Source organism: Xenopus tropicalis, chromosome 6, assembly GCF_000004195.4.
Source record: "Xenopus tropicalis strain Nigerian chromosome 6, UCB_Xtro_10.0, whole genome shotgun sequence".
NCBI lineage: Eukaryota > Metazoa > Chordata > Amphibia > Anura > Pipidae > Xenopus > Xenopus tropicalis.
In genome coordinates this window covers 152,845,741-152,872,216 of record NC_030682.2, presented here as the reverse complement: position 1 = coordinate 152,872,216, position 26,476 = coordinate 152,845,741, and the positions used below count along the sequence as shown (strand labels likewise).

At 57.1% G+C, this 26,476-nt stretch overlaps 1 protein-coding gene across 26 annotated transcripts in view; it reads right to left on the bottom strand.

Moving 5' to 3' along the window:
• Nucleotides 1-26,476, bottom strand: part of plec (plectin) — a 161,323-nt gene that overhangs the window by 46,867 nt on the left and 87,980 nt on the right. For 12 of the 26 annotated variants that reach the window (XM_031903876.1, XM_031903877.1, XM_031903884.1 and 9 more), the window contains one exon: nt 4,866-4,927. In XM_031903876.1, coding sequence (XP_031759736.1) covers nt 4,866-4,927 — 62 coding nt within the window. Of the gene's footprint in view, nt 1-3,158; nt 3,174-4,865; nt 4,928-9,991; nt 10,221-26,476 lie in introns of those variants that run through there. The other 14 variants (XM_031903875.1, XM_031903888.1, XM_031903882.1 and 11 more) reach the window with 3 other exon arrangements.

Below are 26,476 nucleotides of genomic sequence, written 5' to 3'. Positions count from 1 at the left end.
GCTGTACTACAGGGGGTAAAGGGGCTGCCGGCTGTACTACAGGGGGTAAGGGGGGCTGCCGGCTGTACTACAGGGGGTAAGGGGGGCTGCCGGGCTGTACTACAGGGGGTAAGGGGGGCTGCCGGCTGTACTACAGGGGTAAGGGGGGCTGCCGGCTGTACTACAGGGGTAAGGGGGGCTGCCGGCTGTACTACAGGGGGTAAGGGGGGCTGCCGGCTGTACTACAGGGGTAAGGGGGGCTGCCGGCTGTACTACAGGCGGGTAAGGGGGGCTGCCGGCTGTTACTACAGGGGTAAGGGGGCTGCGGCTGTTACTACAGGGGGTAAGGGGGGCTGCCGGCTGTACTACAGGGGGTAAGGGGGGCTGCCGGCTGTACTACAGGGGGTAAGGGGGGCTGCCGGCTGTACTACAGGGGGTAAGGGGGCTGCCGGCTGTACTACAGGGGGTAAGGGGGGCTGCCGGCTGTACTACAGGGGTAAGGGGGGCTGCCGCGCTGTACTAACAAGGGGTTAAGGGGGCTGCCGGCTGTGCTACAGAAGATGGACAGGGGGGTAAGGGGGGCTGGCCGGCTGTGCTACAGGGGGTAAGGGGGGGCTGCCGGCTGTGGCTACAGGGGGTAAGGGGGGCTGCCGGCTGTGCTACAGGGGTAAGGGGGCTGCCGGCTGTGCTACAGGGGTAAGGGGGGCTGCCGGCTGTACTACAGGGGGTAAGGGGGGCTGCCGGCTGTACTACAGGGGGTAAGGGGGGCTGCCGGCTGTACTACAGGGGGTAAGGGGGGCTGCCGGCTGTACTACCAGTGGGTAAGGGGGGCTGGCCGGCTGTACCTACAGGGGGTAAGGGGGGCTGCCGGCTGTACTACAGGGTGTAAGGGGGGCTGCCGGCTGTATACAGGGTGTAAGGGGGGCTGCCGGCTGTACTACAGGGGGTAAGGGGGGCTGCCGGCTGTACTACAGGGGGTAAGGGGGGCTGCCGGCTGTACTACAGGGGGTAAGGGGGCTGCCGGCTGTACTACAGTGGGTAAGGGGGGCTGCCGGCTGTACTACAGGGGGTAAAGGGGGGCTGCCGGCTGTACTACAGGGGGTAAGGGGGGCTGCCGGCTGTACTACAGTGGGTAAGGGGCAATGCCAGCCGTACTACAGTGGGTAACACAGGGTGTAAGTGCCGATAGTTACCCCCCCAGGAGGCAGTTGTAATCGGAAGAGAAGACAAATGAGAGGAGGCGATGGCCGCGCTCCAGTCGGAAGGAACAATCCTCATTGGCCGAGTGCCCGCCGTGCCAGGAACGCAGCTGTTTCGCACCCAGGGAACCGCCGGCTACTGGGGAAAGTCACTGCGCTGGGGGGCCGACGGCCCGGACACCCCAATCTGCCCCTTTGGCCCCGCCCTCTGTATAGATCTATATCTCTCTGTATCATTTCCCCTATAGGGATGTGGCGCCGGATGCCAAGCACAGTGCTGGTCTGAAGAGCTGACAATCACAGAACCTGTGTCCCATTGTTATATCAACAAACCTGTTACCCCAGTTATGTGCCCCATACACACACTGCTGTTCCGCAGAGCTTACAATCAAACAATGAGCCTATGTGCTGTGATACAGGGAATGCTGGGAGCTGTAGTAATTGCAATTGGTCCTCTGAACCAGTGCATGCTGGGTGTTCCTTTATTATACTGCACTTGGCATTTATAACCCCAAATATAGATCAATGGAGAACATAAATGCCATGTGGTTGCTAACCTCAGAGCCCCTGGCAACCAGATGGAATTTTAAAGATAGGCAGAATAGAGAGTCCGACATCTGCAAATGCCCCGCACCCCAGGTTTGGCACGTGCACTGCCCCACAGGAAGCCCCCAGCCTATAAAAGCCTTTCTGCAGGGATGGCACAGGGCAGTGGGGAAGCAGCAGGACTGGCACAGGGGAAACAGCAGGACTGGCACAGGGAACTGGGGAAGCAGCAGGACTGGCACAGGGAACTGGGGAAGCAGCAGGACTGGCACAGGGGAAAACAGCAGGACTGGCACAGGGGAAACAGCAAGGACTGGCACAGGGGAAACAGCAGGACTGGCACAGGGGAAACAGCAGGACTGGCACAGGGGAAACAGCAGGACTGGCACAGGGGAAAGCAGCAGGACTGGCACAGGGGAAAGCAGCAGGACTGGCACAGGGAACTGGGGAAGCAGCAGGACTGGCACAGGGAACTGGGGAAGCAGCAGGACTGGCACAGGGGAAGCAGCAGGACTGGCACAGGGGAAGCAGCAGGACTGGCACAGGGAACTGGGGAAGCAGCAGGACTGGCACAGGGAACTGGGGAAGCAGCAGGACTGGCACAGGGAACTGGGGAAGCAGCAGGACTGGCACAGGGAACTGGGGAAGCAGCAGGACTGGCACAGGGGAAGCAGCAGGACTGGCACAGGGGAAAGCAGCAGGACTGGCACAGGGAAAGCAGCAGGACTGGCACAGGGGAAAGCAGCAGGACTGGCACAGGGGAAAGCAGCAGGACTGGCACAGGGGAAGCAGCAGGACTGGCACAGGGGAAAGCAGGCAGGACTGGCACAGGGGAAAGCAGCAGGAACTGGCACAGGGGAAAGCAGCAGGACTGGCACAGGGGAAAAGCAGCAGGACTGGCACAGGGGAAAGCAGCAGGACTGGCACAGGGGAAAGCAGCAGGACTGGCACAGGGGAAGCAGCAGGACTGGCACAGGGAAAGCAGCAGGACTGGCACAGGGGAAAGCAGCAGGACTGGCACAGGGGAAAGCAGCAGGACTGGCACAGGGGAAGCAGCAGGACTGGCACAGGGGAAAGCAGCAGGACTGGCACAGGGGAAAGCAGCAGGACTGGCACAGGGGAAACAGTGGGCACAGGAGAAGCAGCAGGACTGGCACAGGGGAAAGCAGCAGGACTGGCACAGGGGAAAGCAGCAGGACTGGCACAGGGGAAAGCAGCAGGAACTGGCACAGGGGAAAGCAGCAGGACTGGCACAGGGGAAAGCAGCAGGACTGGCACAGGGGAAAGCAGCAGGACTGGCACAGGGGAAAGCAGCAGGACTGGCACAGGGGAAAGCAGCAGGACTGGCACAGGGGAAAGCAGCAGGACTGGCACAGGGGAAAGCAGCAGGACTGGCACAGGGGAAGCAGTGGGCACAGGGCAGGCAGAACCTACCTCCGCTCTCCAGTGCTGCAGAGAGAGAGGGGCAGAGAGAAAAGAAAGTCACCGACCCCGAGACCGGGAGTGGGAGCATCCCAGGGAGGAAGAAGGAAAAAAGAAGAAAGTGAGAGAAAAAGAATCAGTGCCCCCCAATCAGCGTGCCCCCCACACTCAGTGTGCCCCCCCTCCGACTAAATGAGCAAAGGTGCCCCCCCCAGGGAACAAAGAGCAAGGACACGGCTGGAGAGGGACACAGGCAGGGGGGCTCCTGATAAGCAGGTGAGAGGGGGGGCCATACTGTGCCATTATACCCCCCCCCCCCCCCCCCCCCGCATTCCTGCAACGTGAGCACAATAAAGCCATAAAGTGCTGCCCTTACGGGCAATTAACATTCCACACTTTATTATGGTGATTTCAGCCTTCCCCCCACATACCTACCTGCCCACCTACCCACACATACTCGCCCACCTACCTACCTGCCCACCTACCCACACACACTCGCCCACCTACCTACTTACCTGCCCACACATACCCGCCCACCTATTTACCTGCCCACCCAGTGCCCAGTCAGAAAGGTCGGACAGAGCATTCTCCTTACTAAGCACAACCTTAGCCTTAGGCTGAGATTCCCAGTCATGGGTGAGGGCCCCACTGTGCCAGTCTGCCAACTGCCCATAAGTGCAGCCCCCCCATCAATAATACTGATGCCCCACATCCCCGGTCACAAGCCTCGCACGTAACTAGGGTGTGGATAACTGGGAATAAAGAGGCCTTGTGTGCATGGGGGGTGCATGGGGGAGTGGGGGGGTCTGAGTAATCCATGCCCACCCCACTTATGCCAGTGTGCCCCAAGGGGTACAGGATACAGTGCACCCCAAGAGCAGTGTATCCACATACCCAGAGCACAAGGGGCATCAGACAGCGGGGGCAGATCTGGGAGCCCCCCAGGCACATTCCCCAGTACAGGGAGATTTCACGTGGGTTTCCAGGCCGGGTGCCCGGGAGGTGGGGAGGTGCCAAGCGGCACAACACTGGGCTAATTCTAATGCAAAAGGTCACAGAATGGGGGGGGGGGTTATTAACCATCAGAGCGACTGGAGACCCCACAAAACAGTCACATTTGGATATTAAATGCCAATGCCCTGGTCTCAGTGCCAGGAGGGCGCTGGTGCCACACTAACAGCCCCCCCCCAGTAAGGATCTCGTCTCCCCCAGTAATGACCATCGGAGACAAAGCTGATGGGGGGGGGGGGGGGCTATTTCCTGCCTGCACTCATGTGTCCCCTGGGGCCCCTCTATATATAGCCCAGCAGTAACTATGGGGGCCCCTATACATGAGATTCCTGCCCCCCAGGCACACAGAGTATGCCTTTGCTCAGGGGGGGCATAAAAGGCAGCCATGTTGGTCCCCCATTGTTGCCCCCCCCCCCCACTACTGGGCACAATCTCAATCTGTAGCATCTCCCATTTCCTGTGACTCAGCCCTAAGCTGCTTCCTCTGTGGTCAGGCCCCAACTTTAAGTGTTGCCATAACAACTGTGGGCAAGATTAAGGGCACAGGCGCCAGTCTTGTAGATCTGAGCGGGGGGTAGAGCTCCCTGGGAATGAGGGCCCCCAGGTTCTGTGGCCCAGTCCCTCCCCTCAGGTATCACTGGTACCGGTACCGGTACCGGTACCGGTACCGGTACCGGTACCGGTACCGGGTCGGGGGGGGGTTCTTACCTTGATCAGGTGCTTGTTCACCCATTTGGTAAAAGTTTTCTTTTGCACTCGGTCTCTTTCATCTGTAACAGAGAGAGAAGCGCCATGTTAGTGCCCGTCACACTGGTACCCACCCCATCAGTGCCCCCCACACTGGTACCCACCCCATCAGTGCCCCCCACACTGGTGCCCACCCCATCAGTGCCCCCCACACAGGTGCCCACCCCATCAGTGCCCCCCACACTGGTGCCCACCCCATCAGTGCCCCCCACACAGGTGCCCACCCCATCAGTGCCCCCCACACTGGTGCCCACCCCATCAGTGCCCCCCACACTGGTGCCCACCCCATCAGTGCCCCCCACACTGGTACCCACCCCATCAGTGCCCCCCACACTGGTACCCACCCCATCAGTGCCCCCCACACTGGTGCCCACCCCATCAGTGCCCCCCACACAGGTGCCCACCCCATCAGTGCCCCCCACACAGGTGCCCACCCATCAGTGCCCCCCACACTGGTACCCACCCCATCAGTGCCCCCACACTGGTGCCCACCCCATCAGTGCCCCCCCACACAGGTGCCCACCCCATCAGTGCCCCCCACACTGGTACCCACCCCATCAGTGCCCGTCACACTGGTACCCACCCCATCAGTGCCCGTCACACTGGTGCCCACCCCATCAGTGCCCCCCACACTGGTGCCCACCCCATCAGTGCCCCCCACACTGGTGCCCACCCCATCAGTGCCCCCCACACAGGTGCCCACCCCATCAGTGCCCCCCACACTGGTACCCACCCCATCAGTGCCCGTCACACTGGTACCCACCCCATCAGTGCCCGTCACACTGGTACCCACCCCATCAGTGCCCCCCACACTGGTGCCCACCCCATCAGTGCCCCCCACACTGGTGCCCACCCCATCAGTGCCCCCCACACTGGTGCCCGCCCCCATCAGTGCCCCCCACACTGGTACCCGCCCCATCAGTGCCCCCCACACTGGTGCCCACCCCATCAGTGCCCCCCACACTGGTGCCCACCCCATCAGTGCCCCCCACACTGGTACCCACCCCATCAGTGCCCCCCACACTGGTGCCCGCCCATCAGTGCCCCCACACTAGTGCCCGCCCATCAGTGCCCCCCACACTGGTGCCCACCCCATCAGTGCCCCCCACACTGGTGCCCACCCATCAGTGCCCCCCACACTGGTGCCCGCCCCATCAGTGCCCCCCACACTGGTACCCGCCCCATCAGTGCCCCCCACACTGGTACCCGCCCCATCAGTGCCCCCCACACTGGTACCCACCCCATCAGTGCCCCATCTGTACCCGCCCCATCAGTGCCCCCACACTGGTACCCACCCCATCAGTGCCCCCACACATGTACCCCCACTAAGGAATATTAATTATAATGAGAAATAACAGGAAGCCGCCCCACAGCCGTATATCCCCCCCCCCCAAACTGCCATACATCTTTGTACCACATGACTATAATGCCCCGGGCGGCCCATACTGGCCCACAATGTGGCATTAACTAGAAAAGAAAGGAATTTGCTTGTGTGAGTTGCTATGGTTACTGCCCCCCACAATACAAATCTAGTCTGTCAATGCTGCTTGGTTGCCAGGGCAACACCAGTACCCCGACTGCCTGTAACAATATGGGGGTGTCACGGCAGCACAAAGGCCCCCACCAATACTCTCACTTACAGGACAAATATTTACTTTCACCTTGAGAACCAGGGACCCCCCCCAGCTTTGTGTTTACTGTAAACATTCATGGGGGGGGGGGGGGGGAGAAGCCTCATTGTATTCATTGGGTTATTCCCATTGTGCTGTGGGACAAATACTCTCACTGCCCCCCCCCCAACCCAAAGGTTCAGTGTGAATCATGTGAATGGCAAACTATTGTTATAGTTATAACCCCCCCCCCAAGGGCAACATGGTACAGTCCAGAGAACCAGCAATTCCTATACTCGGGCCCTCCCACTCTCACCCTGCCCAGGGGGGGCACCCGTGGGTCCCTTACACTAGTTACAGGCGCAGGAGGCGGAGCATCAGAGCCCATGACAATTCTGGGAGGTTTATGGGATGGGAGGGAACTGGGAACCCCCAGGTCTGTGAGACTGATCAACCGCATCCAGGGAAACCCTAATTGCCCCCTAGCTGGGTGGCCCCGTGCTTTATGTTTGGCAGCTGTGGCTTCTGTGACTCACCCGCAGTCTGACACTAACTGCCCCGCACCCAGGGTATAACCCTCAGTCTGACACTAACTGCCCCGCACCCAGGGTATAACCCTCAGTCTGAAACTAACTGCCCCGCACCCAGGGTATAACCCTCAGTCTGACACTAACTGCCCCGCACCCAGGGTATAACCCGCAGTCTGACACTAACTGCCCCGCACCCAGGGTATAACCCTCAGTCTGACACTAACTGCCCCGCACCCAGGGTATAACCCTCAGTCTGACACTAACTGCCCCGCACCCAGGGTATAACCATCAGTCTGAAACTAACTGCCCCGCACCCAGGGTATAACCCTCAGTCTGACACTAACTGCCCCGCACCCAGGGTATAACCCTCAGTCTGACACTAACTGCCCCGCACCCAGGGTATAACCCTCAGTCTGACACTAACTGCCCCACACCCAGGGTATAACCCTCAGTCTGACACTAACTGCCCCGCACCCAGGGTATAACCCTCAGTCTGACACTAACTGCCCCGCACCCAGGGTATAACCCTCAGTCTGACACTAACTGCCCCGCACCCAGGGTATAACCCTCCAGTCTGAAACTAACTGCCCCGCACCCAGGGTATAACCCTCAGTCTGACACTAACTGCCCCGCACCCAGGGTATAACCCTCAGTCTGACACTAACTGCCCCGCACCCAGGGTATAACCCTCAGTCTGACACTAACTGCCCCGCACCCAGGGTATAACCCTCAGAAGGGCATCACTAACTGCCCAGCACCCAGGGTATATGGCAGCCAGCAGGGGCACTTTGGGGTTAATACACTATATGGCAGCCCAGCAGGGGTACTTTGGGGTTAATACACTATATGGCAGCCCAGCAGGGGCACTTTGGGGTTAATAAGTTATATGGCAGCCCAGCAGGGGCACTTTGGGGTTAATACGCTATATGGCAGCCCAGCAGGGGTACTTTGGGGTTAATACACTATATGGCAGCCCAGCAGGGGCACTTTGGGGTTAATAAGTTATATGGCAGCCCAGCAGGGGCACTTTGGGGTTAATACGCTATATGGCAGCCCAGCAGGGGTACTTTGGGGTTAATACACTATATGGCAGCCCAGCAGGGGCACTTTGGGGTTAATACACTATATGGCAGCCCAGCAGGGGCACTTTGGGGTTAATACACTATATGGCAGCCCAGCAGGGGTACTTTGGGGTTAATAAGTTATATGGCAGCCCAGCAGGGGCACTTTGGGGTTAATACGCTATATGGCAGCCCAGCAGGGGCACTTTGGGGTTAATACACTATATGGCAGCCCAGCAGGGGCACTTTGGGGTTAATAAGTTATATGGCAGCCCAGCAGGGGCACTTTGGGGTTAATACGCTATATGGCAGCCCAGCAGGGGCACTTTGGGGTTAATAAGTTATATGGCAGCCCAGCAGGGGCACTTTGGGGTTAATAAGTTATATGGCAGCCCAGCAGGGGCACTTCGGGGTTAATACGCTATATGGCAGCCCAGCAGGGGCACTTTGGGGTTAATACGCTATATGGCAGCCCAGCAGGGGCACTTTGGGGTTAATACGCTATATGGCAGCCCAGCAGGGGCACTTTGGGGTTAATACGCTATATGGCAGCCCAGCAGGGGCACTTTGGGGTTAATACGCTATATGGCAGCCCAGCAGGGGCACTTTGGGGTTAATACGCTATATGGCAGCCCAGCAGGGGCACTTTGGGGTTAATACACCACACACTGTATATTGACAATAAACAAATCCCCCCCCCGCTACAGACAGACAGAGCGGATGACCCCACTACCCACCTACCTACCCCTCTGACACACCCAGGGGCACTTGCACTAATACCCACCGGAACTGCACAGCACGACTACTGCCACAGGATCTCCCCCCCCATATATACAAATGCCCCCACACTTATACAGACTGACAGTTTCCACAACTACCCCCCCAGTATTGCTGGACACGCTACAGAGGATGCTGGGAATTGCAGTTCATACAGCCTTGCACGGCACAGAATGCCAAGGGGCAGGAGTAGGGCAGATATGCCCAGTCGGCCCCAGTCCCCCCCCCCAGTATTGCTGAACACGTTACAGAGGATGCTGGGAATTGCAGTTCATACAGCCTTGCACGGCACAGAATGCCAAGGGGCAGGAGTAGGGCAGATATGCCCAGTCGGCCCCCAGTCCCCCCCCCCAGTATTGCTGAACACGTACAGAGGATGCTGGGAATTGCAGTTCATACAGCCTTGCACAGCACAGAATGCCAAGGGGCAGGAGTAGGGCAGATATGCCCAGTCGGCCCCAGTCCCCCCCCCAGTATTGCTGAACACGTTACAGAGGATGCTGGGAATTGCAGTTCATACAGCCTTGCACGGCACAGAATGCCAAGGGGCAGGAGTAGGGCAGATATGCCCAGTCGGCCCCCAGTCCCCCCCCCCCAGTATTGCTGACACGTTACAGAGGATGCTGGGAATTGCAGTTCAGACACAGCCTTGCACGGCACAGAATGCCAAGGGGCAGGAGTAGGGCAGATATGCCCAGTCGGCCCCCAGTCCCCCCCCCAGTATTGCTGAACACGTTACAGAGGATGCTGGGAATTGCAGTTCAGACACAGCCTTGCACGGCACAGAATGCCAAGGGGCAGGAGTAGGGCAGATATGCCCAGTCGGCCCCCAGTCCCCCCCCCCCAGTATTGCTGAACACGTTACAGAGGATGCTGGGAATTGCAGTTCATACAGCCTTGCACGGCACAGAATGCCAAGGGGCAGGAGTAGGGCAGATATGCCCAGTCGGCCCCCAGTCCCCCCCCCCCAGTATTGCTGAACACGTTACAGAGGATGCTGGGAATTGCAGTTCATACAGCCTTGCACGGCACAGAATGCCAAGGGGCAGGAGTAGGGCAGATATGCCCAGTCGGCCCCAGTCCCCCCCCAGTAACCCCCGGGTAGGTACCTTTCTTGCCCTCAGTGGCCCTCAGCACAGCGAGGTACAAGTTGTCCTCGGAGGTGGTTCTTTGGCGGAACGTGGCTTCCTGGTTGGAGGGCAGAGCCGCATTCACTCGGTACCTGTGCTGTTCCATGGAGCTTACAATCCAACTGCCCCTGGCGTGTCTCTTGCCCAAGTTTCAGCTGCAGGAGGGGGCAGGTCTGGCTGCTGGCTGGGCTGAGAGTGTCTGACTGTCTATCCTGTCTCTCTCTTCCTCTCCCTCCCTCCCTCCCTCCCTCCCCTCTCTCTCATTCCCCCCCCCCTGCTGCCCCGCAGGCTAAGCAATTCCAATCCTGCCCCGTCTGGTTCCTGCCCTGCCCCCTCAGGCCCCGCCCCTTAGTGAGGTGAGTGGGTGAGACACGCTCCAAGGTGTGTTCCTAAGCCGTCTCCCCTCAGCTCCAGGGGCCCCACCCCGTAGGCTCCTCTCCCCCCTCTCTGCCCGGCACAGGAACCCAATACAGAGCGGGTATCGGCAGCACCGACATGGCAGCTCCTGGCACAGGTCCCACTACTGCTGCCCTGGGTGCCAATGGCATGTGTGCCCACTAGGAGCTGTGTGCCAGTCAGTGCTGTACTGGGTGCCAATGTGTGCCCACTAGGAGCTGTGTGCCAGTCAGTGCTGTACTGGGTGCCAATGTGTGCCCACTAGGAGCTGTGTGCCAGTCAGTGCTGCCCTGGGTGCCAATGTGTACCCACTAGCTGTGTGCCAGTCAGTGCTGCCCTGGGTACCAATGTGTGCCCACTAGCTGTGTGCCAGTCAGTGCTGCCCTGGGTGCCAATGTGTGCCCACTAGGAGCTAAGTGCCAGTCAGTGCTGCCCTGGGTGCCAATGTGTGCCCACTAGGAGCTGTGTGCCAGTCAGCGCTGCCCTGGGTGCCAATGTGTGCCCACTAGGAGCTGTGTGCCAGTCAGTGCTGCCCTGGGTGCCAATGTGTGCCAGTCAGTGCAGTACTGGGTGCCAATGTGTGTCCACTAGGAGCTGTGTGCCAGTCAGTGCTGCCCAGGGTGCCAATGTGTGCCCACTAGGAGCTGTGTGCCAGTCAGTGCTGCCCAGGGTGCCAATGTGTGCCCACTAGGAGCTGTGTGCCAGTCAGTGCAGTACTGGGTGCCCACAGGGCCTGTACCAGCTGATACGGCTGCACCCAGTGCCCATGGCACCCTGCCCACTATCCCACGTGCCCCCAATGCCCTACTGGGCACAGGAAGGGGGAACACATTGGTACAGAACCGGTGCCCGGAGCGATGATGCCGGAGGGGGGGGGGGGCCCCAGACATTGGCCCTTCCCTTTGGGCTCAGCTACTGTGCAGGGGCCCCGCAGGAAGTGCAAGTGTTTCTCGGTTCCCCTGGAAACCATGAGTGTGTGACCCTTGCACCACGTGGCCCTAAGGGGGGCAATAAGGGGGCAGCTGCCACTGACTGGGACTTTTTCCAATACCTGTTACTTCCCGGGAGTTTCTGGGGGTGATTAGAAGCACTGGCACTGGGGGGCAGTATGGCAGCTCCAGCAGAACAAATAAACATTGCTGCCCCTGCCGCTGAGCTTTCTGGGGCATTTAGGGGGCAACAGGGCAGCAGTGGGGTATTTCTTTTTTACCCCCCACAGTCACAGGTAAGTGACCCCACACAGTAGATTTCCCATGATACCCCAGTGCCCGGGCGCTGCCACGAGGGCCGCACATTCCAATAACTTGCTATAACAGAGCGAATAACTCCCAGCTACGCATTCCTGCGTCTCGCCATTAACCCCTGCCTGCCCTGCCAGCAGCTCACGCGAATCTGGGGCCCCCCGGGGCTCCGTAACCCCAGGACTGGGGCCCTTCCTCTAACAGGGGTGAGGCAGTCAGGGGGCCCCAGCATGTAAGGAGAATCCCCCCATTCACTATTACCCCACCTCATTCGCTTACTGCCCCGTCACATGCCCCACCGTCTCCATTCTCTCTCCCAGCGGAATCGCCAGGCAGCAGTGCTGCAAATGGAACAGTGGCCGTCGGCAGGGTGCTGGGAGTTGCAGTGAATGTGGGGCCACCCCCCTGGGGTATATATTGGGGTATCTGTCTCCCACAAAGGGGCCCTCCTGCAGGTTTAGACCCTTTCAGCCATAACTGACTGTGTCCCAACAACCTGCCCCACCCCGTGTGGAACCTTCCACCTGCTAATACCCCCCCCTGCCTACCTGCCCCGCCCGGGGACACTTAATTATCTGTATGTGAGTAATTTGTACTCTGCCAATTAGTCAGCTAATGACCCGCATCAATCCCATCTCTCCCTGCGCCGCCGGCCGCCATCTTGCCCAATATGTGCCCAAACTCCGTGACTGCTACAGGAAGCGCCGGGGGCCGCCATCTTGCCCAATATGTGCCCAAACTCCGTGACTGCTACAGGAAGCACCGGGGGCCGCCATCTTGCCCAATATGTGCCCAAACTCCGTGACTGCTACAGGAAGCGCCGGGGGCCGCCATCTTGCCCAATATGTGCCCAAACTCCGTGACTGCTACAGTAAGCGCCGGGGGCCGCCATCTTGCCCAATATGTGCCCAAACTCTGTGACTGCTACAGGAAGCACCGGGGGCCGCCATCTTGCCCAATATGTGCCCAAACTCAGTGACTGCTACAGTAAGCGCCGGGGCCCGCCATCTTGCCCAATATGTGCCAAACTCCGTGACTGCTACAGGAAGCGCCGGGGCCACCATCTTTGCCCAATATGTGCCAAACTCAGTGACTGCTACAGTAAGCGCCGGGGGCCGCCATCTTGCCCAATATGTGCCCAAACTCTGTGCCTGCTACAGTAAGCGCCGGGGGCCACCATCTTGCCCAATATGTGCCCAAACTCAGTGACTGCTACAGTAAGCGCCGGGGGCCGCCATCTTGCCCAATATGTGCCCAAACTCTGTGACTGCTACAGGAAGCGCCGGGGGCCGCTTCTTGCCCAATATGTGCCCAAACTCCGTGACTGCTACAGGAAGCGCCGGGGGCCGGCATCTTGCCCAATATGTGCCCAAACTCCGTGACTGCTACAGGAAGCGCCGGGGGCGCCATCTTGCCCAATATGTGCCCAAACTCTGTGACTGCTACAGGAAGCGCCGGGGGCCGCCATCTTGCCCAATATGTGCCCAAACTCTGTGACTGCTACAGGAAGCGCCGGGGGCCGCCATCTTGCCCAATATGTGCCCAAACTCTGTGCCTGCTACAGGAAGCGCCGGGGGCCGCCATCTTGCCCAATATGTGCCCAAACTCTGTGCCTGCTACAGGAAGCGCCGGGGGCCGCCATCTTGCCCAATATGTGCCCAAACTCAGTGACTGCTACAGGAAGCGCCGGGGGCCGCCATCTTGCCCAATATGTGCCCAAACTCCGTGACTGCTACAGGAAGCGCCGGGGGTGCTGGGAGTTGTGCAACCTCTCTGCGCACCAATATCAGCAATGGGAAAAGTGTCCAATCATGCCAAAGCTTGCTGGCTAAGGATTCTGGGAGTTGTGTCGAGTGATGCGAGTATGAGTCGCAGGGAGTCACACACGGGGGGGGGGGGGCAGTGTCACCCTTGGGTGCTGCTCCCTATATCACTGCAATGGAATCCAAGCACAGAGCCAAATCCAATCCCTCAGTGATTACTCACCGGCAGGGCGCACCCAATACACTGGCGCTGCCAGGGATAAGCACTGGGTGGGGCTCTACAGACTGTCAGCTCTTAGGCCAAAGGGCACACCCAGGGGCCTGCTCAGCACTGAACGATTGTGAGCTCTTGGGCCCAACAGGTACAAGTGAGAAACCAGCAATGTATCAAGATACTGAGGTAAGTGGCCCAGGCAAGTGAGTGCACACTCGTGCAAGGGCGGGGGGGGGGGATACTGGGCAGGGGGGGGATATACTGGGCAGGGGGGGGATACTGGGCAAGGGGGGGGGGGGGGATACTGGGCAGGGGGGTACTGGGCAGGGGGGGGATACTGGCAGGGGGGGGGGATACTGGGCAGGGGGGGGGGATACTGGGCAGGGGGGGGGATACTGGGCAGGGGGGGGGGATACTGGGCAGGGGGGGGGATACTGGGAGGGGGGGGATACTGGGCAGGGGGGGATACTGGGCAGGGGGGGGATACTGGCAGGGGGGGGATACTGGCAGGGGGGGGGATTCTGGGAGGGGGGGGGATACTGGGCAGGGGGGGGGGATACTGGCAGGGGGGGGATACTGGGCAGGGGGGGGGAGGGGGGGATACGGCAGGCGGGGGGGGATACTGGGCAGGGGGGATACTGGGCAAGTGGGGGGATTACTGGGCAGCGGGGGGATTACTGGGCCAGGGGGATACTGGGCAGGGGGGGGGATACGGGCAGGGGGGTTACTGGCAGGGGGGGATACTGGGCAGGGAGGGGGATACTGGGCAGGGGAGGGGGAATACTGGCAGCGGGGGGATACTGTGGCAGGGAGGGGGATACTGGGCAGCGGGAGGGGGGATACTGGGCAGCGGGAGGGGGATTACTGGGCAGGGGGGGGGGATACTGGGCAAGGGGGGGGGATACTGGGCAGGGGGGGGGGATACTGGGCAGGGGGAACTGTGGCAGGGGGGGATATGGGCAGGGGGGGGGGTACTGGGCAGGGGGGGGGATACTGGGCAGGGGGGGGGATACTGGGCAGGGGGGGAGGGATACTGGCAGGTGGGGGTGGTACTCGGCCAGCGGGGGTGGATTAACTGGGCAGGGGCGTGGATACGGCAGGGGGGTGGATACTGGGCAGGGGTGGATACTGGGCAGGAGGGGGATACTGGGCAGGGGGGGGGGTACTGTGGGCAGGGGCGGGGATACGGGCAGGGGGGGGGATACTGGGCAGGGGGGGGATACTGGGGCAGGGGCGGGCGATACTGGGCAGGGGGGTGGGGATACTGGCAGCGATGAGGGAGATTACAAGAAGTACACGAGCAATTCGGGCCGGGAGGTGCGGGGGGATATGGGCAGGGGGGATACTGGCAGGGGGGGATACTGGGCGGCGCTATGGGGGGATACTGGCAGGGGGGATACTGGGCAGGGGGGGGATACTGGGCAGGGGGGGATACTGGCAGGGGGGGGGATACTGCGGCAGGGGGGATACTGGGCAGGGGGGGATACTGGGCAGGGGGGGGATACTGGGCAGAGGGGGCGGGATACTGGCAGGGGGGGCATACTGGGCAAGGGGGGGATACTGGGCAGGGGGGGGATACTGCAATGCAGGGGGGAACTGGGCAGTGGGGGTGGGGATAACTGTGCAGGGGGGGATACTGGCAGGGGGGGATACTTGGGCAGGGGGGGATACTGGGCAGGGGGGGGGGATACTGGGCAGGTGGGGGGATACTGGGGCAGGGGGGGATACTGGCGGGGGGGTACTGGATGGGGCACAGTGTGTTTGTTTTCTAGGAGTGAAGCCGAGCAGCCGGATGAGACCTTTGGAAGGAACCGACTCCTGCAAAACAATGAGAATGGCCACACCTTGTGCCCCGGGGGGCAATAAACTGGGAACAGCCTCTACTCTGGGCGAAACCACTTGTTCTATTCTCATGTACCGGCCAATGCCTTCTACTGAGCAGCACCCCCCCCACGGTCGTACCACTGTCCACTCCCTGAGTAACCCCCCCCCCTCCCCACTCACTGTAACCTTCACAGCCCCCCCCTGCTGGGCTGATACCACCCACCCCACTCACTGTAACCCTTCCAGCCCCCCCTGCTGGGTGATACCCCCTCCCCACTCACTGTACCCACCAGCCCCCCTGCTGGGTTTGAATACCCCTCCCCACTCACTGTAACCCACCAGCCCCCCTGCTGGGTGATACCCCCTCCCCACTCACTGTAACCCACCAGCCCCCCCCTGCTGGATGATACCCCCTCCCCACTCACTGTAACCCACCAGCCCCCCCTTGCTGGATGATACCCCGCTCCCCACTCATGTAACCCACCAAGCCCCCCCTGCTGGGGCAATACCCCCCCACCACTCACTGTAACCACCAGCCCCCCCCTGCTGGATGATACCCCCTCCCCACTCACTGTAACCCACCAGCCCCCCCTGCTGGATGATACCCCTCCCCACTCACTGTTAAACCACTCAGCCCCCCTGCTGGGCTACCCACCTCCCATCACTGTAACCCCACCTACCACCTCCCCACTCACTGTAACCCACCAGCCCCCCTGCTGGGCAATACCACCTCCCCCACTGACTGTAACCCACCAGCCCCCCCTGCTGGGCAATACCACCTCCCCACTCACTGTAACCCACCAGCCCCCCCTGCTGGGCAATGCCACCTCCCCACTCACTGTAACCCACCAGCCCCCCCTGCTGGGCAATACCACCTCCCCACTCACTGTAACCCACCAGCCCCCCCTGCTGGGTGATACCCCCTCCCCACTCACTGTAACCCACCAGCCCCCCCCTGCTGGGCAATACTACCTCCCCACTCACTGTAACCCACCAGCCCCCCCTGCTGGGCAATACCACCTCCCCACTCACTGTAACCACCAGCCCCCCCTGTGATACCCCCTCCCCACTCACTGTAACCCACCAGCCCCCCCTGCTGGGCAATACCACCTCCCCACTCACTGTAACCCACCAGCCCCCCTGCTGGGCAATGCCACCTCCCCACTCACTGTAACCCACCAGCCCCCCCTGCTGGGCAATGCCACCTGCCCACTCACTGTAACCACCAGCCCCCCCTGCTGGGTGATACCCCCTCCCCACTCACTGTAACCCACCAGCCCCCCTGCTGGGCAATACCACCTCCCCACTCACTGTAACCCACCAGCCCCCCCTGCTGGGTGATACCCCCTCCCACTCACTGTAACCCACCAGCCCCCCCTGCTGGCAATACCACCTCCCCACTCACTGTAACCCACCAGCCCCCCCTGCTGGGTGATACCACCTCCCCACTCACTGTAAACCCACCAGCCCCCCCTGCTGGGCAATACCACCTCCCCACTCACTGTAACCCACCAGCCCCCCCTGCTGGGCTACACCTCCCCACTGACTGTAACCCACCAGCCCCCCGCTGCTGGGCAATCCACCTCCCCACTCACTGTAACCCACCAGCCCCCCCTGCTGGGCAATGCCACCTCCCCACTCACTGTAACCCACCAGCCCCCCCTGCTGGGCAATACCACCTCCCCACTCACTGTAACCCACCAGCCCCCCCTGCTGGGTGATACCCCCTCCCCACTCACTGTAACCCACCAGCCCCCCTGCTGGGCAAATACACCTCCCCACTCACTGTAACCCACCAGCCCCCCCTGCTGGGCAATACCCCCTCCCACTCACTGTAACCCACCAGCCCCCCCTGCTGGGCAATACTACCTCCCCACTCACTGTAACCCACCAGCCCCCCCTGCTGGCAATACCACCTCCCCACTCACTGTAACCACCAGCCCCCCCTGCTGGGTGATACCCCCTCCCCACTCACTGTAACCCACCAGCCCCCCCTGCTGGGCAATACCACCTCCCCACTCCACTGTAACCCACCAGCCCCCCCTGCTGGGCAATGCCCACCTCCCCACTCACTGTAACCCACCAGCCCCCCCTGCTGGGCAATGCCACCTGCCCACTCACTGTAACCCACCAGCCCCCCCTGCTGGGTGATACCCCCTCCCCACTCACTGTAACCCACCAGCCCCCCCTGCTGGGCAATACCACCTCCCCACTCACTGTAACCCACCAGCCCCCCCTGCTGGGTGATACCCCCTCCCCACTCACTGTAACCCACCAGCCCCCCCTGCTGGGCAATACCACCTCCCCACTGGACTGTAACCCACCAGCCCCCCCTGCTGGGCATACCACCTCCCCACTCACTGTAACCACCAGCCCCCCCTGCTGGGTGATACCCCCTCCCCACTCACTGTAACCCACCAGCCCCCCCTGCTGGGCAATGCCACCTCCCCACTCACTGTAACCCACCAGCCCCCCCTGCTGGGTGATACCAATATCACAATCGAGTCAGTTATTTTCAGCATAGACTGACAGGGGATGCTGGGGTTTGTAGTACAGCAGCTGGTAGGCTGAAAGTTTGATTTGAGGCCTGTGTATCCATGTACCTGTAACACTATCCCCCCAGCAACCCCTGGTGAAGCGCATGATGACACAAAGGGTTAAGGTGCAGGGTAAAGTGCGCTCCCAGCTCAGCCAATCACAGAGATCCCTATTGGGAATTGCCAGTGAGGGTGATGGAGGAGTTTGGGCACCAAGGCTGAGCCCCTGGGGAAGCCCAACTTGTGGCCTCTGCTTGTTATTATGATATAACAGTAAGTCACATCCTGGGGCCACACAGAAATCCTTCACAAAGGCACAGAAATAGTTAATAATGGCTTTAACCCCTTCCCTGACAAATCTGAAATGACAAGAAAAGGTACAGAAAGCAAAGGACCCTGATGCAGCCAAAGGCTTCCTGTAGCACTGGCTCCCTCTAGTGGGGATCAGGGGAAGTGTCCCAGTCAGGAATTGCACTCAAACCTCAATTTCTCCCCCTGATTTTAACTTCTCTCTTATTTTACATATTTTTTGGGGTCCCACCAACATATCACAAGACATTTTCCCGATTTTACATTTCTCCAATTTTACACCATTTCTTCTAATCCCCTGAAAAAACAAAATGCAGGTTCTACTCCTGTAACAGCCGGAGGGCCCCACCGTGCATCGGATTTTACCTTCCCGGGGCCACACACCCATGCGCTGGCAGAGTATTCAAATACTAGATTTTGGGAGGCAGAATGGGAAGGTGAATCACAAAAAGACCAACTGCAAAGTGCTGCAGAACGTTACTGTACCGACCATAAAGGACAATAAGTTCCCCTTTAATCCCTTGCTGGCAGCCAGCCTCCCTGGGCCCCAAACTGGCACCAAGGTGCGACACCTGAGGGCCCCTGAAATAACAGCAGGGGGGACACACTCAGTACAAAACCCAGGCCCAATTACACACCCTGCCAGGGCCCCCAATCACTTCATGTCACGGAGCAATTAAAGGTGACACTAACCCTAGGGTTATATGTCAGCTCTCAGGGGGGCAGTTACAGTGGCCCCTCCCCCTGCCGGGGCTATAAATACTATTGTGGGCCCCGGGGACACACCACATTCCTGCCCTTTGTGTTACAGAGGCACAACCCGACCTCCCCGGCCTTCCATGGAACAGTACATTGTCAGTTACATTTTTCTCTGGCAGCCCTCCTGCCCTGCGGCCATGTTGGCTCCTGGGAGACAGAGGGGCCCATGGGGCCCGGGAGTAACACCTGTTTCCCAGAAGCAGCTGGTGCCACACCTGAGCCCCCCTCCAACTATTCCAGGAATCTCTCGCCCCACGGGGCCACATACAGGGCCCACACACGGGGCCCCACAGTTACTAGCGCCAGGGACTCCTGTATCCAGCATTTAAAGGGGAACTCCACCCAAACATACTGTTCCCCCCGACTCCTACTCCCCCCAGGGGCACAGTGTGTAACAGCTCCCCTCCAGCCCCCACATTGCAAAGCGCAAGAGCTGATTGGTTAATGGGAATATTCCTGCTCTGCACTGTATAAAGGGGAGGGGGGGACCTAAATGACTCCCACCTCCCTTCCTACACATACACTTGCCCAACCCCCACCCTATAAAGGACTTTCCTGTTATTATATGGGGCCTGATTGGCCAGACTGGGCACATTCCTGCACTAACTGCCCCCGCGGCCCTGCCCCCTCAGCAGTAATTGCCCCCCAGTTGCACAACAGGGGGTCAGGCCTGTTCCTTTGGCCCCATTCTAGCCCATTGTACCTGCACTGCCTTGTGACCCGGGGCCCCCTGGGTACTGATAGCCCCTCCAATGCTGGCCCCCCAGCAGGTCAGGCCGGTACAGCCCCAGTGGCTCATGGGAGTAGGAACATGCATGGCCCCCCAGCAGGTCAGGCCGGTACAGCCCCAGTGCCTCATGGGAGTAGGAACATGCATGGCCCCCCAGCAGGTCAGGCCGGTACAGCCCCAGTGCCTCATGGGAGCAGGAACATGCATGGCCCCCCAGCAGGTCAGGCCGGTACAGCCCCAGTGCCTCATGGGAGTAGGAACATGCATGGCCCCCCAGCAGGTCAGGCCGGTACAGCCCCAGTGCCTCATGGGAGCAGGAACATGCATGGCCCCTCAGCAGGTCAGGCCAGTACAGCCCCAGTGCCTCATGGGAGTAGGAACATGCATGGCCCCCCAGCAGGTCAGGCCAGTACAGCCCCAGTGTCTGGAAGGGTCTATTGGAAGGAATGCATTAACCCTTTGTTGCCATGGCAGGGGAGGTTGGGCCAGACTTGCCCTTTGTGCCACTGGGTATTTATGGTACAATAAAGTCAATGGGATTTCCAAAGAAACTGGGTGCCACACCCTTACAAGCCACACCCCCTTTGTCAGCACCTTATACCCACACCCACTAATTACTGTAACGAGCACTATTCCGGCTACTCATTAATAACACAGGGCATTATATCACTGCCCAACAAGCGCGGCCCAAATACAGTATCTAAAGGGTAAGTATGCCCTCACTAACGTCTAACTGCCGACTGCCGCCTGGAACCGGTAAAGGGCAACTCTACCCCAAGTGTTTTTGTCTAATGAAACGGTAACAATATCCATTCATTTACTTATGTAACGTTTTTAAAGGGGTAGTTCCCCTTTAAATTAACTTTCAGAATAATGCGGAGTGCTACTCTAATACGATTTGCAATTGGTCTTCATTTTCCTTATCATTTGCAGTTTTTGAATTATTTACCTTTTTGTTCAGCAGCTCTCCAGTTTGGAATTTTACCAGCTATCTGGTTGCTAGGGTACAAATCTCCTTAGCAACCAGGGAGTGAATTAGATGAGAGACAGGTATATGAATAGGGGAGGGGCTGAATAGAAAGATAAGGAATAAAAAGTAACAATAACAATAAAACTGGAGCCTCACAGAGCAATAGGGTTTGGCTGCCGGGGTCAGTGACCCCCATTTGAAAGCTGCAAAGAGTCAGAAGAAGCAAATAATTCAAGAACTATAAAAAAAAAAAATAATGAAGACCAATTGCAAAGTTGTTAGGCAAAGGCTATTCTATAACATACTAAAAGTTAACTGGAAGGTGAATGTTTATATTCTCTGCACTGCTGGTTCTGACTCCTGACTACGATGCAGCAGGTCTCAATTCTCTTCCTGGTCAGCCAATCAGCACGGTTGTTGCAGAAGTCAGAACCAGCAGTGCAGAGAACAGAAACCCAGTGAGAATGAATGGATCCCGGGGAGCTGCCCCCAGTTAGCAGAACTGCCCCGGGCCAGGGAACGCCAGTGAGCGGGGGGCAAAGTCCTGGGTAATAAGTGAAACGTGCGACTCTTTGCACGGAAACCCCCCCAACAACCATGTGAAACGTATTAACGACTCCTACCCGCCACTGCTCCGCCCTCCGATTGGCCCGGGAGAAAGGGGTGGGAATAAAGGGCAACAAACTCTACAGGCAGAGACAGTCCCTATGATACTTATACACAGGGCCAGAGACAGGGAGGGCGTCTGCCCTCACAGGGTTAATAAACGATGAGAAAGAGCATAGCTGTCAGGGGCTGCTGGGAGTTGTGGCTCCACAACAACTCCTATCCCTACAAGCAATGAATGAGACAGAGCCATCTGCAGGTCCCTGGCAGGCAAAGGGTTAACTGTACAACTCCCCTATAGACTCCTGATTAGAACTACAACTCCCAGAATACTTGAACATCTACTCACAGAAGCATGCTGGGAGTTGTAGTCTGGTTCCATCTGGTCCCTTGGGGAAACATTACAGCAATTATATATCACATGTGGGGACCAGGCAGCGATAGGGTTAATCAATGTGCCCCAGCCATTGGACAGTTACCCCAAAACTGCAGTGATAGGGTTAATCCCAATCCCCTTGCACTAAGACGGCTGTTAACAGTTTAAGGGTTAATTACGAAACTCAGGTATTAACCCAATTAACAGCCGTTCGGGAGGGAAGGGGTTACTATACAAAGCTGCAGCTGATTAGCAGAGACAAGGTCAGACATAAGCCGCTGGCAGTGCAAGGGTTAAGCGCACCTGCCCCCCCCCCCAGTGCCAGGGAACCCCACCTATATATATTTTTGTTATTATGTTTTACTCTATACACCCTATATTATATCTATTTATCTTAACATTATAAAACTTAAAATTATTTATTTTACTTCAGAATTAGTTTTGTAATTTTATCTTTACTTATCCTTTATTTATATTTTATAATCTATTATTTCTAATTCAAAAACCTTAAAATTACATAAAAATTACTGACTATTTTTTAACATATCTTTAATTTTTTGTTTTGAAATATTTTAACACCTTATGTTATAATTATTTACTCTATCTAATACTGAGATTTTTATATACTTTACGTTAATATATTATTTGTTTTATACTATTTACCTTCTCAGCTTACTTTTACATATTTATGTATTTCCGCCGTACCTTATTTTTTTATATTTTATTATTATACTTTTAATCCCTATACTTTAATATACTCTTATACTTTTTATGTTTCTTTTCTTTATTTATTTTAATTATTTTATAATTGTTACTATTTATTTATTTATGTTCTTATTACTTTTATTTTTTTTTCTTTATAATATATAGTATCTCTGCCTTCTCTTATTTATTTTTATATTATTACCTTTTATTTATATGATTTTACCTTTATATTTCTTACTATTTATTTATATTTCTTACTATTCTTTTAATTAAACTTTATTTATATTAACCCTTTTATTTTATTTATATTATATATCCTTATTCCCTATAGTTCTACAATCATTATTAATATATAATATAATAATAATTCCTTATTATAATATTTTATATGGGTCAAGGAAGGTCTGTTTTGCATGAGAAGGGATATTCATATCACAGCAGAGCTTTCTTGTACAGGTAACCCTTCCTCTCCTGCACTTCCGTTACTCCCGTTCTATTATCAAGCTACAAATCACGAAGTGATGCTCTTCGAGCAGGCATCTCGCCGCTTAAAGGCGTCCGTGCTGCTATCCTGAGTACCCGGCGCGCGCGCTCTCGGCGGGGTGCAGCTTGTGGGAGCCCTCACATGCTTCTGGCCGCGTCACAGCAGCAAAAGCACAGGGAAGTTGTACAGGCAGTCCGTGGGGGGGAGTCCTAGGCAGCGTTAGGTGGGGTTGGCAGGTGGGCCGGGGCATTAGGGTCGGCGGAAAGCGGTATTGGTTGCCGAGCTGCGGGGTCTTGGGGACGGGGACACAACAACCTCCAGCCGCTCTCCCTCCCCTTTCCCTCTCTGTAGCAACGAGGCCCACCCATCAGCCAACTGGCCCCACCCATCACTCCAGTGGCCACAGTGCAGGGCCGGCCCCTTGGGACCAATTAACGCTCTCACCTACCAAATAGTGGCGTAAGCTCTCTGGGTCGAAGGCTACCCTCTACCTACAGGACACAGTTCAACTGTCAGCTCGCTGGGCTACAGCCAAAGGCAGTTGGGCTGGGGGTACTGGGAGTTCTAGTTCAACAATATTATAACTAAAAGCGACATGGTAAGTTTATCCTGGGTCCCCCCTAATCCCCAGATCTTCTCCCCTCCCCTCCCCGTACTCCAGGGGGCAAGTGGTATCATTAGTGTTGACCCAGCTAAGAGAAGGAAGTCGGCCGCGCGGGGGTGTTAAACGGCTGAGAATTTTGACGTGGGAGCAGTTGTGCATTACCCCCAAAAGAAGATTTCATTCTGCCGCTTTTGATGCAGACTGACAAAAGTACAAGAGGCGCTATGAAGTGCCAACCAAACAATAAAGTGGGTAGTTTCCCCTCCTCCACTGTTGACCCAGGTGCAGCGAGCAATTTGGTTCTGGGTTGTGGGCCACCGTAACACTGCGCCAGTTTGTTTATTCTGCTGCTACAGAGCAAATAACGAATGAAAATCATTAACCCCGGAGACGCCGAGAGGCATAACCAGAAAGGCAGGTAGCGCATCAGCATAACGACTCCTAATTAGCACAACCTTCCCCATGAACAAACAGTGCCAGGCCTGCGGGCGGGAGGTGCCATACGGTGCCAGGCCTGCGGGCGGGAGGTGCCATACGGTGCCAGGCCTGCGGGCGGGAGGTGCCATACGGTGCCAGGCCTGCGGGCGGGAGGTGCCATACGGTGCCAGGCCTGCGGGCGGGAGGTGCCATACGGTGCCAGGCCTGCGGGCGGGAGGTGCCATACGGTGCCAGGCCTGCGGGTCGGCGATTTGGTGCCATACTGTTGAACGAGTATGCCATGTCACTCGAACCGGGCGGGGTAGGTTGCTCATACGGTCTGGTGCCAGGCTTTGATTATGCGAGGCAGGAGGGGTGCATGACCTGAAAAAGGGAATGCCTCTGGCCTTTTGGCGGGATTTGTGCCATGTGCAGTCCTGCTGGGGAGGCGAACATGTCGGTGCCCTCACCTGGCATGGGTTGGAATTATTTTGAGGGTTTTTATCTAGCACCTTCAAGATGAAGCTAGACATATGTAAACTCACACTTTGGGGTATGTAAAACCTGGCACCTTGGCACAGACAGTGATACCCATTATTAGTTGGGCAGAGGACTCAAAGGTAATTTTGGTGCGTAGCTCCTTACTTAGGTCTGGTTCTGCCGTCACCCCACCTATCTGCTCTGGGTTCTCTGGTCTTAGTTGACCTATTTGGGAGGAAAGAGGTTAATTCAGTGAAGGGCATGGGGGTTACTGAGGCGAAGCGCGGGTTGTCGATCTTGATACAGAAGTCACAATGTTGCCATGGGAAAATGGACCATACCGTACAACACCGGTGTGTAGCGTGGGCCTTCCTGGCCTTCAGGTAGAAACCGGCTCAGCAGCCGAGCCATAGGCTGGTTCGCCGCTTGGCTACCCAAAGGCTATGTCGCTAAGCGTCTGGGGATTCCCCCAAGGGTTCCTTGTTTATTTTTGTTCACGGCGCTCAGTGCCAAACACAAAAGGTAGGAGATGTTTTTCAATTAAAATGGCAACACTTGATCACACCCTACTCAGATTATTCAGTATGTTGGGGGGCCTTGCTTGTAACAAACGAGGATCAATACTCCACTGTATCAGGGTGAGGTAACTAGCGGGTATTAATGACCAAGAACAGGCAGGGAGATGACACGGGTTAAGTCCCACCGGTCCACAACGGACTCATACCCACAGATACAGGCTGGGGTTTGGGGTTAACAACGTGAAAGCATCCAACACACAGGACAGGGGGGCTTTCGGATGGCTACTAAAAGCGACGGGAATCAACCCACGAAACAGGGAGGGCCTGCACAGGGGTTAAAAAGTCATCAGACCACAGAAAAAGGGGGGTGGTAATCAAACTCAGTGATCAACCCACAGAACGACGGGTTAAATTGATTTTAATGTTATCTGAATCAAAGGTAAGGCGGTTGAAGCGCAGACCGGTATACATTTTGCAGTCTTATGAAGAACAACGCTGTGATAACAACGGAATCAAGCGACACGAACAGGGCCGGTAAAACGGATCAACCGCACAGAATAACTCAGTGAGGTATGCACAAAGCATTTATCATTAGGTTTTAACAAATGGAATTAACATCAACCCACAGAAACGGTCTGGGCCTCTGAGGTACAACTGGGTATCAACCCACAGAGACGGGGGGCAGGCGGTAGCACGGATTCACACCACTGAACGGGGTAGGGGCCTTACCCAAGTGGTCGGTTAACAACGCATCAACCCATCAGACAGGAGGGTGCTCAGGCAAGCAAAACGGTAATCAACCCAACAGAAAGAGTGGGGGTCCCTCAGGGTTAACAGACGGGCATCACCACGAAACCAGGGGATGGATTGTGTCTGGTAACACGATCAAACCCACAAGACACAGGAGCAGGGTGAACAACTGTGACATCAACCCACGAACTAAGGGGTAAGCTTGATTTAACAACGGTATTCAATCCCAACAGAAACTAGGAGGGCTTCTACACTTGTATCATTTTCGGCGGGGGGAAGGTACGGCGTGTTACACCCAATAGAACAGGGGTTGCCGGTATACATCGTTGCTGTCATCAATCCACAAGAATCAGCGGGGGTAACAACGGATCAGCACGCCAACAGACAGGGGGATTAGGTTTGCTAGCAACCGTGGGGGTAACAACGGATCAACAATCAGACGAGGGGGGCTGCAAGGGCGTGGTAAACAAACGGATGTTTATCAACCCACAGTCACCGGGGCCTTAACCGGGTAACACTGGAATCAACCCATAAAAAAACAGGAGGATTCCATGTGGTAACAATGGCTGGCATCAACCACGATTTTATAGAACAGGGGAGTAGGTAATACTTAACAGGAATCAGACCCATTAGAATAGGGGGGTCACCTTGTGCATATGTGTTATGTTGCGTAACCCATCCTGGAAATCAATCCCACAGAATACAAGGGGCATTAAGGTAACAGAACGGCATCAACCCAATATCAGAAACAGGGGGGTAAAGAACGGATAACCCACAGAAC